Below are 12703 nucleotides of genomic sequence, written 5' to 3'. Positions count from 1 at the left end.
ATCTCCTGTCGGATTTATAGCTATATAAATAGAATACCGCTTGAAACCCTATATTATAACTCCCTTATTTTTTTCTTGCACATTTTAAGTAGTTATGTAGAAAGAGCAAATGGGGGAGAAAATAACCATAAGGCTACAAAGGCATGGAGGTCTAATCTCTGAGGACAAAGGACTAAAACCAACAGAGAATTGCCACATGGCACAGAGCCATTCCTAAAGCATGTATATGGAGCAAATTGTCCCTTCCCTCTGTTGCCAATATTTTTATCAGTTAGACTCAGAGTAAAATGAACATGGAATATGTTTGTGTATCCATATACGTGTGTGTTTCTATGTTTTCTAAATGTTACATGATATGACTTTATGCTGTATATTTTTTGAAAATTCAGGAAGGAATTACACATAGTGTTTGCAATGGTTAACCCTAAGGAATGTGATTATCTCAAGAGGCAACTCTGAGAGAAAAAGAAGTATGTTTGTGAGCACAGTCTCTCTCGGTCTCTCTGTCTCTGTCTGTCTCTGTCTCTGTCTCTCTGTCTCTCTGTCTCTGTCTCTTTCTCTCTCTCTCTCTCTCTCTCTCTCTCACACACACACACACACACACACACACAGAGAGAGAGAGAGAGAGAGAGAGAGAGAGAGAGAGAGAGAGAGAGAGAGATTATGAGTTATGGGCAAAAGCCAGACTACTTGGGTACAAATCCTGGCTCTTCCATTTATTAGTTATATGACCTTGAGCAATTTCATAACCTCTGTGTTTCTTAGCTTCTTCTGTAAAATGACAACAATAATAGTGCCAACTTCATAGGGTTAATGGGAGAAGTAATTGAGTTAAAACATATGAAGCAGTTAGACCAGTGCCTAGCGCATCGTAAGCACCCACAAGCTGACAGAATCCCTGAGCCCAATATACTAAGATTCTTACACATCTAGAGATGACCTGCTTGCCACCTCCCCAGGCACACTCCCCCCTCCTCCACCTACCTCTGTGGCCCTAACCCCTCTCCCCCTCCCCTGCCAAAGAAATAAACTTAGGCTCTGAGACACTAAGTTGTTCACTATGCCTCAGTAATTTGTTTTGCCTCCTAAGCTGCAGTTATTCCAGTACAAGGGACTAAAAAATCTTATTAAATCGTTTTGCATATCCACTAGTGCTTTAATTGACCACCCTCCCAGCCCAAATCTAAAGACAGGTAAAATCCATTAAAAAAAAAAAAACAGCTGTGCTTGATTTAGTTACTTTAAAGTAAAGCTGGCAGGACCATCTTTGAAATGTTGCAATGTTTTGCATTAGAAAACTAAAAGAAGATTGGCTCATGTCCCTCTTCCTTTTAAACATTTGAACTTTTTTGATCCAAAATGCTATGGTGGTGGGATGTGTATGTTACTGCCCTTTAAAACATTATCTGCATTAACACCTTAGCTTAGATGCTGCCACTGTAAGTGATAACATCTGCTTCATAAACATCATGTTTTATTTTTTCCAGCTTTATTGAAATATGATTGACATATAACATTGTATAAGTTTAAGGTGCTCGCTATGATGATTTGATATATATATATATATATATATATATCCATTTCCATCATTTCCATATATATATATATATATTCCATTATATATATATATTCCATATGTATATATGGAACTGGTGACCACAACATTAGTTAATGCATCCATCACCTCACATCGTTACCTTTTTTGTGGTGAGAACATTTAAGATCTACTCTCCTAGTAGCAGGGTTCAAGTTTACGATACAGTATTGTTAATTAACTATAATCAAGGAATCTAAAAAAGCCGAAATTATAGAAACAGAGAGAACATTACGTTTTCTTGAATGTGTTGTTATAAGAGAGTAATGAACTCCTTGCAGCTCAGTAAGGTGACAAAGCTGTTCATGAGATCTCCTTGATAATACCTCAGATGTTCAATTTACCTCTCAGTTCTCCACCTCATCTCCTTTGCACAGAAACTGACTACATGTTGAATGAAGCCCACCTCAGCCTCTTCTCTGATGTTGTGGAGTCTGAGAAGGGGGGACGACAGTCACCTGAGTGGTCCTGGGCAATAATGGGAAGTCAGAGTTTGTTGTGCCCACCTACTTCTTTCAGTACCGTGCCTGTTTTTTCTCTCCACCTTGTTCTCAACTAAGGTGTTAATTAACAATGCTTAAGGTGTTATTATAGTGTTAAGATCCTGATATTTTATCAAGGTACACTCAAAGATTCAAAAGGACAGTGCAGCTCTACATAATATGTCTTCAACCTCCATTTCTAGCCTTATTTCCCTCCCTTGTATCTGTCAGGCAGATTTGCTTTACCCAAACACCTTTTGTACTTTCTTGCCTGTGTTTTTGCTCAGACTATTCATGTCATTCTCTTTGCCTGGAATTCTCTCCCCTTAAACCTCATTTCTGTGTGCCTAATACTTTGCTCATTCTTCAAGACCAGCTCAGCTACATGGAACCTTCCCTAATCCAAATTGTCTTTTCTGCACACACAAAATTAGTTTTCCTTTTTCTGTGCTCTCATAGAGCTTTGTTTGTATTCTATTACATTACTTGTTCTACTGTTCCTTAAATTGTAATTAGCTGAATTCATATTCATCTTCTCTGCTAAACGGTAAGTGCCTTGAAGTCAGAAGTTGAGTCTTTTTCATTATTCTGTACCACTTAGGAACCTGCATAGAGCCTAGTATGTGATGTATGGAACTCAATAAATGTTTGCTGGAATAAAAACTCCCCCAAAATGATCTTTTAAAATGGCATTTCAAAATATTCTAGGTGGAAGGGGAAGATCAATTTCGGCAGAAGATTTCAGGGAATCAACTGGGCTGGCATTGACTGTGTAGAGTGGAGGACATTGGGGTGGAGATGCCAACGAGGAGTTGTGTTACCCTATAAATGAATTTCACTTGAGTTTGGGTATAGGGCCTATCCACTACTTCATAAATATTGTTAAACCTGAACAGGAAATCTTAGTTCCTTCTGAAGTCCAGTGCAGTGTTCTGCAGGACTGAGCTGCGGGGAGGGGAAGAGTGGGGAAATGTCTCATGGGGGTGGGTAAGAGGGAAGGCTGATAAACTTTAAACCCAGGAATAAAAGACCTATAGAACGAGTGTGTGGGAGATCTCCCAAGAAACTATCAAATAACCTCTTTGAAAGAAACAATGGTAAAAAAGGTCTAGTCTACTTACATTTTCATACAGAATAGAAACAACTACCAAAATAACTTTTTGCTGTCTCTTAAACCTTTTTGCAACCTGTGGCTGTTGTGAACTCCCACATACTTATTTTCTTGTAGTAACCAGCAGTAAAATCCTTCAAACAGGGTACATGTATATTTGTGTTAGGGAAGAGTGGAAACTGGGGAAGACTAGGTCTGACTCCGGCTTAAATCTTTGGGCTGGGAGGTAGGAGAGACCTTTGGGAAATAAATTAGGGTGGGCAGTTGGAAAGAAATGAGCCAGTCAAATCCATGCCATGTTTTGGAAGAAAGAGAAGAGCACAGAGCAGAGAAGAAGATCTGGAAATTTAACAGGGAGGCCTGTGTTCTATGGTGCTTAGGCTTTGGGACCTTGGTGCTGAAACTTGGTCTTACTCATCAGAAACTGCCCAAAAGTCTTTTGGGGGTGGGGAGATTTACACAAGTAGGTTGCCAAGATTACCCTAATGATATTTTCAGGGAGGATAGATTTTTTTTCCCCCCCGCAGGCATAAAGCCATTTAGTCAAACCCTCTAACGCACACCAACAAGCAAAGGGCAAAGAAAGAGCTGGAGTCTTCCACAAATCAACCAACTAGCTAACCAACGGAAAATACTTATCAAGATAACCCCTGTTGTTTTCAACTAAGGGTTAATAAGCCAGTGAAACACTGAACTGTGTTTTCAAAGAAAACTGCAGACAAGGAAAATACCAGGGCTTTCAAGTGCCTTCCAAGCAATTTGACATGTTTTATTCACATCACAAAAACAGTTTTTCCCTGGTGTATTTCCTGTTCAGAAAACACATAAGGACCCTGCTCTTTTGGGCTGCTTCTTGACATGGAAAGATTTTAATGTCACTGCTTTACCTTTAGTTTGGGATTTTGCCTCTTTAGCCAACTCTCTGCTCTACTAGTTGTGGCTGGCTGTTATATCTCTCACGATGCAACTGTCCAAACCCCATCCAAGCTCCCTCACTTCAATGTACATTTTCTCCACAAAATGCATTTACTATAGTATATTTTCTAATGTTTGTCATTCTTATTTTGATTTTTCACTTTGCTAAACCAATCAGTAGAAGCTTCTTAAGTGTTTGTTGTCTGTAAGGCATTGTGCTTATTACAGTGGATGGAAGAAAATGGCATATAAGCTTTCCTCAAGGAGTTTGCTGTCTAATTGAGGATTATTCAGGCAAAGAAGTGCTTCTCATATTTGACCTTGCCTTTCTATTCCTGTTACCGTTCTTGGCTAGCCCCTGTTCACATTACAATAGCCTCGTAAATTGTCCCCAAGCTTACCATTACCCCCAATCAAGTCAATCCCAGTTCATCTTCTTAAAAAACAGTTAACTGTGGTCATTCTCCCACCATCTTACCCTCCTTCTCCCAAAAATACTTCCCAAAAATACCATATTGCCTAAAGAACAAGGTTCAATCTCATTAGCTTGCCTCAAAATTTCCCTCCTTCTGACCTTTTAAATCTAAGTCCTATCCATCTTTAAGACTCAGTTCAAGTCCCATTTCATTCAGGCATCTTTTCTCCACTTCCCCACCAAGAGTGATCTTTCCTTTCAATTTCTGTAGATTATAGTCTACGTCACTCGCTGGTATTTAATTTATGCTACCTTGACTTTTTTTGTTTTACATGCGTGTGGCTTTTCCCCATCCAGATTGCAAATTCATTGAGGATAGAGCCTGAGCATAATGCATTGCACACAAGAGATGTTTCGTACATGTTTGATGATGAAGATGGTGATGATTTTTCCTGGTTTCAGGGTATAGGATGGATTATGAGGGTGGGCAGCAAAGGAAAGATTCTGAGGGTAGGGGGATGAATTAATAAGGCTTTTACAATAATAGTCCAAAAGGACGATAAGGGCTTCAACTTATTGGTCCCTTGGCTCAGAGCCTCACTGTATTACCGGAAGAACTTTAGTGAAATTGAAAAGGAAAGGAGGGCAGGACTTCGGGACTGCTGTGGATTTATGTGAGGCATGAGGGAGAAGTAGAAGCCACAGATAACTGCAATAATGATAGTAGCGTTAACAAGAAAGAGGAAATCAGGGGTGGAAGCCAGATTTAGAGGGAAGATGATGAGTTTGTTTTTAGACATACTGAGTTTAGGGTAACTTGAGTAACCACGTGGACATGCCTAGTAAGCAGTGAGATACTTGCCCCCTGCCCCGCCCTTCAATTCAATGCAACAAATATTTACTTAACATCTACCATATGCCACTCACTATGCTGGAGATATAGTCAAATAAGACACAACTCCTGGCCTTCAGAACTCATGTTTCAGCAGGAAAGACAGACTAATAAATTCCTGTGATATGAGGTACTAAATGTTATAATTGAATTATACATAAAGTGTTATAGGAATACAAATAAGGGAAAATTTTGTCCAAGAAGGTGATAAAAAGTTACAGAAGTGATGATCTTTGAGTAGGGCCTGGAAAAGTAAGTAGAAGTTTGCTCAATAAACAAATAGAAAAACGACTTTCCAAGTGAAAGGAAAGTCTCAAGCAAAGGCACAGGGCACAGAAATGCAGAGTATTCTAGGGGAACAACAGGTAGTCTGAAATAACTAAAGAGAATGAATGGGATGACAGAACAAAGATGGTGCAAAAGAAGGAATGATGCTCAGAAACTAAAGACAGGGATTTTGTTACACTGAACTGGGGAGGAAGTATAGCATAATGGTTAAAGGTGTGGACTCTAGAGTCAGACTCCCTGGGTCCAAATCCCATTCTTGCCGCTTACTAGGTGTGTTGCCTTAAGTCACTTAGTCTGTCTGTACTCAGGTTTCCTCATCTGTAAAATGGGACTGGTGGTACCTGCCTCATTGAGTTGTTTTGATGATGGAAAAAACTAGTACAGTCGCCCTTTGGTATATGTAGGGGATTGGTTCCAGAACCCCTTGCAGATACCAAAATCTGTGGATGCCCAAGATCCTTATATTAAATGGCATAGTATTTACATACAACCTACACACATTCTCCTGTATATGAGGTGTGATTGAAAATACAGTGAATGTTTACAAGATGGCCTCAGGGTTTTTTGAAAATTAATTTGGGGAACGTATTCAATAATGTTGTAAAGATTTTGTTGGGTATCCGATGGACATGCGTCCTATTTGGGAGACCACCTCAGGGATACTGTGGATGCCTGATCATGGCATTGTACACCAGAAGCTAAACATTAATGAATGCCAACTATAATTTTATATATATAATGTGATGGCTCAGTGTGAGGTCGGAGGGATAATGGATGGGGGGAGGGGGTTCACAGTGTGAGGGATATAAATGATGAACGTCTAAGTATTACCTTGTCTTGTACACCTGAAACTAATAAATTAAAAAAAAAGAAAATACAGTGAATGTTTAAATTTTAAAAAATTACAGTAAAAGACACATTGCCATTAATCCCCCTCAAAATTCACTGCCTCACTGAGAACACACTTATCCCATCATTCTTGCCGCTCTCTGAAGCAGTTCTGGAAGTCCTCTTTCGTGAGTGTCTTTAGTTGTACAGTCGTAGCTGCCTTGATGTCCTGAATGGATTTGAAATGTTTGCCTTTCATGGTCATTTTGACTTTGGGGAAGAGCCAGAAGTCACATGGTGCCAGATCCGGTGAATAAGGTGGATGAAGATACGACATAATATTTTTATTTGACAGAAATTGTCGAACCAGAAACAGTGTGTGACACAGAGCCATTCCACTGCAATCAGAATATATAGTGCACGCTGCTGCCGAGTGCCATCCAACGGAAAGGCGGGATCTTCAATACAGGAAGTGGCGCATCAAACCTTAGTAACAGTGTGTGACAAGTTTCAACCTGTTCGGTACAGTTAGTAAAGTGTGAGCTATGGTTGAGAGAAAGCGTGTTTTAAAGTGTGCCATCAGGAAAGATGTAGATGCCTGATCAGTGCACTGTACATCTGAAGCTGAAGCTGAACAATAATGAATATCAACTATAATTTTATATATATATAATGTATATATATAATTTTATATGTATATTTATATAGTATATAATATATATATAAATTTATATAATATATACATAATTATATATATTATATATATATATCTATAGTTACAAGAAGTGGAGTACAGCATTAGGAATAGAGACAGTGGAAATGTAATGGCTCGGTGCGATGTCAGAGGGATAGTGGATGAGGGGGGGATTCACACAGTGTGAGGGATATAAATGATAAATGTCTAACTATTACATTGTTTGTGCACCTGAAACTAATTAAAAAATAAATTAAAAAAGTAAAGTGTGCCGTAAGTCATCCTCCATCATGACAACACTCTGTGTCACACATCGCTTCTGGTATATGGCAATTTTTGTCAAATAAAAACATTACATGATGTGTCCTCACCCACCTTACTCACTAGATCTGGCACCCTGCGACTTCTGGCTCTTCCCCAAAGTCAAAATGATTCAGGACATAGAAGCAGCCACGACAACGCAACTAAAGACACTCAGGAAAGAGGACTTCCAGAACTGCTTCAGAAAGTGGCAAGAATGATGGGATAAGTGTGTTTGAAGTGAGGAGAAGTGTTTTGAGGGGGGATTAATGGCAATGTGTCTTTTACTGTAATAATTTTTTTATTTAAGCATGCACCATATTGTTCGATCATACCTCATACTTGAAATCATCTCTCGATTACTTAAAATACCTAATACAATGTAAATGTTATGTAAATAGTTGTTATGCTGTATTGTTTAGGAAATGATGACAAGAAAAAAGTCTACATGTTCAGTATAGATCATAGTGCTAACTATATAGTGCATGCCAGCAACAATGTAACTTTTTTTTCCAAATGTTTTTGAGTCATGGTTGGTTTAATATTTTTGAGTCATGGTTGGTTTTGATCCCACGTTAGGAACCTGTGGATAAGGAGGGCTGACTGTACATGCAGTACCTAGCATATAGTGAGTGTTATGTAAAGATTAGTCCAAGAACTAAATTACAAGAAACGAGACACTAAACCATTGTGTACTACACTATTAGTAGCCTCAAAACAAAACTGTAAATGGGAACTAAGTCTCTAGATACTCTAAGCACGGGTCCAAGGAGCACGAGATGAATCCCACGTGAGTGGGAGTTCCTTGAGAGGGTGAGATTATCTGCCTTGGAAAAGTAGATCCAATTTAGAGAGAGGGTGAGGAGTCTGAGAAAAAAAAATTAGAATGGCCAGAGTGGGACTGTTCAAAATAAATGGAAACTCTCATTGTAGCATGGCCCCTGGAAAATAGAAATAAAACAAAATATGGTTGAAATCTGACAAGCATATTTTATTTCAGTTAAGAAAGAAACAAAAAATTGACCAGCAGGGACCTTAGAGAATGAGAGAAGAGGCAGCAGGGTCCAATGACAGGTATTTTGCTGGACTTGGAATATGTAAAGGAACCCTCTGAAGAGAGTTAGCAATTGGAAATGCATCCCTACCTTGCTAATGAAGTACATCTGGACCCTCGAGTTCTGATGCTCTCAAGTAACCCATCGTCTGTTCTTCAGCCCTCTAGAGCTTTGCTTGAGTGATCTGTGAATAGATTCTTGGAATGATTGTGTTTCTCTGAGTGACAGCTCTGTGTGCTGCTGAAATGGAACTGAACCTCGTCTGCCCACCCTGCCAGCCCTGGGGTTTTACTTGACAGAACTTGGTTTGAATTCTGGTTTTACCACTTACTAGCTGTGTGACCTTGAGCGAGTCATTAAAATTCTCTGAGCCTCGGTTTCACCATCTGTAAAATGGGACTAAAATGGCTCTATATTACAAAGTGGTTATGGTAATTACATGAAAGAATTTATACAGTACTTGGCACATTAAGTGCTTAAAATATATGAGTTGATTTTCCCTTCCTTTCCCTTTCCACTTGACTAGCCCAAAGATCCCCTGCTCCCATTTCAGCCTTTCTGGAGGCTTTTAGTCTGGAAACTGAAGAATACCCTCTAAAGTTGGTAGTAGTAGGGATGGGAAGAAAGAGAAATCAGTACATGGAAAAACAATGAAAAATGGTGACTTTTTTTTTTCGAACCCCACCCTGACTTTGCAGTAGAGATATTTTGATGTCGCCAGTATCCCAAAATAGGAAAGGTATTCTAATACTGGACAACCCAAGGTGAGAAATATCTACTAAGACATGATGACAACTATGTAAAAATATATCTATACATGCACATATTTAATGTGAAGATACCCGAAAACACTTTTGTTAGCATGGTAGAAATATGTTGTTGTAATGTTAACTTAATATTATTGTGACTGTGAAGAAGGATCCTCTTTCCCTGACATACTTAAATCTCCTCACCCTCTTTCCAAAAGAACAGCAGGAGGTCAGGGTGCTGGAGTAAAGGGAATTGCACAGTGGCAATAACATGCCCCCATGTCATCTGTCCTTCTGCCCAGCCTTCCATTAACCATCACGATGTACCAGAGGCCGGAGAGCTTCCTGTCTGTGGTGCTTCAATGCCTTTGCATCACTAATAGCATCGTCTCTACCCTTCTTCTAGGAGTGCACCTTGTGAGGGAGGTGTGGAAGAAGTTGTGCATGCTTAGCTGTTAGTCCGAACCTTTGAGAGCTAGCAGGGGACAAAGACAGCAATCACTGTGTAACATTCTGGGCTTTCTTGGCAGGTGAATACTGCTATGCATGAGGCAAAACTTATGGAAGAATGTGACGAGTTGGTAGAGATCATCCAGCAGAGGAAGCAAATGATTGCTGTCAAAATCAAAGAGACAAAGGTAAAGCACAGCACTCCAGTGAGGTCAAGGCAGAGTTGACTTTACAAATGTCCAAGTTTCATCCCGATGATTCCAGTTTGAACTTGCATGATGCAAGCAAGAAGAGATGAGTTTGTGTGGAGAGAGGCAAAGAAGCAGCAATGTTTGGACCAGTGCTATGAATCCAATTAAAATGATGGCCGTTCTAGTGTTAGGAACGTTCTGGACCTGGCTGGAGGTTACATGGGTGTATGTGCATGCAGAAAAATCATTGAGTCATACACTTCACATTTGGGTGCTTTACTGTATGTATAAGTCGATACAAAAAGAAACAAAAATGTAATGATAGAAATGTGGACCAGAATTATGGAAAACCCGTGCATGCCAGGATAAGGACTTTGGCTTTAATCTGAAAGGCACTGGTAAACCATCCTAGTTTCTTAGGAAGGGAGAAAATGGGTTGATATGGCAGAGGTGTGCAGAGTCGATCAGAATGGGATGATACCGAAGTCGGGGAAGTAAGTGAGGAGGCTTATGGAATGATTCTTGGTATGAGTTGATGAAGGCCTAAACTGGGGAAGTGACAGCATAAATGGAAGGACAGAACATAACAGGCATCGCTAGAAAGGAAATGGTGGGAATCACTGACTAGTTAGACAGAAAATAGGAAGGAGAAAGCAAAGACTTCCAGGCTTTTAGCCTGGGAACTGAAGGACCCTGTTTGAGGTCAGGTGTGAGCCTCCATGCAGCTCCGTGGTTTTCGGCTTATTGGTCTGCTGGCCGTGTCGTGATTATCCGCTCATGCTGTGTGTGCAGTGTGAGCGGTTATGAGAGCCTGAGGGGGTGACCAATACTTTGTGCCATGCTGGGTGGTTTCAACTAACACAGGAATTGAAGTTTTCGAGAACACAGATCTGTGAACACACAGGTATGTGTAAAGATACTTAGGGAAATACATACCTAGAAATGTAGCTACTCATAAAGAAAAGGTGCTTTTTATGAAACATAGATGTGAAAATATACTGACAATAAAATGTAAGCAATGATGATCTCTGGGTGGTACAGTTTCTTTTTATGCTTTTTATTGTCTAAATTTTCTATATGAGCGTGCATTTCTGTTATGATCAGAAAATTGATGTTATCAATTAAAAGAGGAGGTAGATAAGCTAGAGTATATGACTGAGTGTGTCGCAGGGTAAGTAAACGGCCTGTAGATTGGGAGGAGGGGTTGGCAAGACGGCCATAAAGGACAGGGTGAGGAAGTAAGTGGTTAGTACAGAGGCCATTGGATAGTAATAGGCCTTGTTTTTAGAATCTCTGCAGCAGATCCCCTTTATGTTGCTTTATCGTTTTTAATTATCACTGCATGTTCTCTACTGTTTTTCTGTTGCTAATTCCTTTAAGGTTATGAAGCTGAGAAAGTTGGCACAGCAGGTTGCTAACTGCCGCCAGTGTCTCGAAAGGTCAACAGTCCTCATCAACCAAGCTGAGCATATCCTGAAGGAAAACGACCAAGCACGGTTCCTCCAGTCTGCAAAAAACATTGCTGAGAGGTGAGTTCCTTACAGTCTTTTGACATACCTGCTCTTGTGAAAAGGGTCCAGGTTACAGTCACTTTATGCTGTTCAGGCACGTGTAGAAGCTGCCATCTGAAGATTTTACTAGGCTTCAGCAGTAGATTGCCCAGTGGATTCCTGGCACCCTTCTCTGTCTCTACAGCCTACCCGTTCTTCATCTGCAAAGAATCGGAGGTCTGAAAGTGAAACATTGTTCAGAATAGTCACCGAGGCTTCAAGGGGCTACAGGGGCCCATGAGGCCAGATTTGACCTTCCTTATATTCCCCTCTCGTGCACCGAAGACTTTGGCTCCAGGTTCACAGCGTTCCTTTCTATTGCTTCTGCCATCATTTTTGGTGACGTTAGCAGGATGTGCCCAAACCATCTAATAATACTCTTGCCATCTAGTCTCCTGGCTCCTTGCCATCTCCTCCTCCAGTGACCCTCATTTCTGCTCCACTTCATCCACCCACTTCCATGGCCCACACGTTGAACCGCTCCATCACTCAGAATTACACTTAAATCATAAATTAAAACATCCCACTTTCTAACTACAACCTCTGTAATTATAGTTGTCTGTTTTTCTTCCAGTACATCTATTCTTCTACCTCATTGGGACCTCTAAGTCCTGACTCCTGCCCACCAGCTACTGTCTTCATTTCTTTCTTTGGTCTATGTAGGGTCTGTGATTTCTCACTTCAGCTACTCTCTTTTCAATATCTCCAGGTCCCTCGCCCCACAGTCCCGCTTACACCAACCTGGTAAAACCCCAACCCTGAAGCAGCTCAGCTATTTCCACCTTTTCCATGCCTGTATCTGAGTTGCAGAATCCTGATACAGAAAATCACATAACCAAAGAAGTTGGTACTACTACACCACAAATTTATGGCTTCTAATCTCACCTGGCCCTTTGGTAATGACCTGAAATCCTTTTGTGTTGCTTTGGTCAGCTTTCTTTTTTCCTTGTTTCAATAACGGCTATTTCAAATTTTCTGTACTAAACTCAAAATTCTAACCGACACCTTCCTGTTCGTGCTCAGCGAATGACTTTATCTATTACAGAGAGAGTGGTAGGCATGAAATGATAAATTTCTTAACTTCTCATCCCAAACTTCTGGGTATACCTACATCCACATCCATCACTTACCCCTTCCTTCTGGTTATAATGGAAGAGATTTCCATTCATTTGTGCTTTGGTCGCATGCC

The 12703-nt window shown here is 40.3% G+C and overlaps 1 protein-coding gene across 2 annotated transcripts in view; it reads left to right on the top strand.

The window, feature by feature from the left end:
• Positions 1-12703, top strand: part of MID2 (midline 2) — a 102577-nt gene that overhangs the window by 54296 nt on the left and 35578 nt on the right. For both annotated transcript variants that reach the window (XM_081043688.1, XM_081043687.1), the window contains exons 4-5: positions 9854-9961; positions 11345-11493. In XM_081043688.1, the coding sequence (XP_080899814.1) occupies positions 9854-9961; positions 11345-11493 (257 nt within the window). The remainder of the gene's footprint in view (positions 1-9853; positions 9962-11344; positions 11494-12703) is intronic.

The sequence above is a fragment of the Rhinolophus hipposideros genome, assembly GCF_964194185.1.
Source record: "Rhinolophus hipposideros genome assembly, chromosome: X".
Classification (NCBI taxonomy): domain Eukaryota; kingdom Metazoa; phylum Chordata; class Mammalia; order Chiroptera; family Rhinolophidae; genus Rhinolophus; species Rhinolophus hipposideros.
This window is presented reverse-complemented; position numbering and strand designations above follow the sequence as displayed.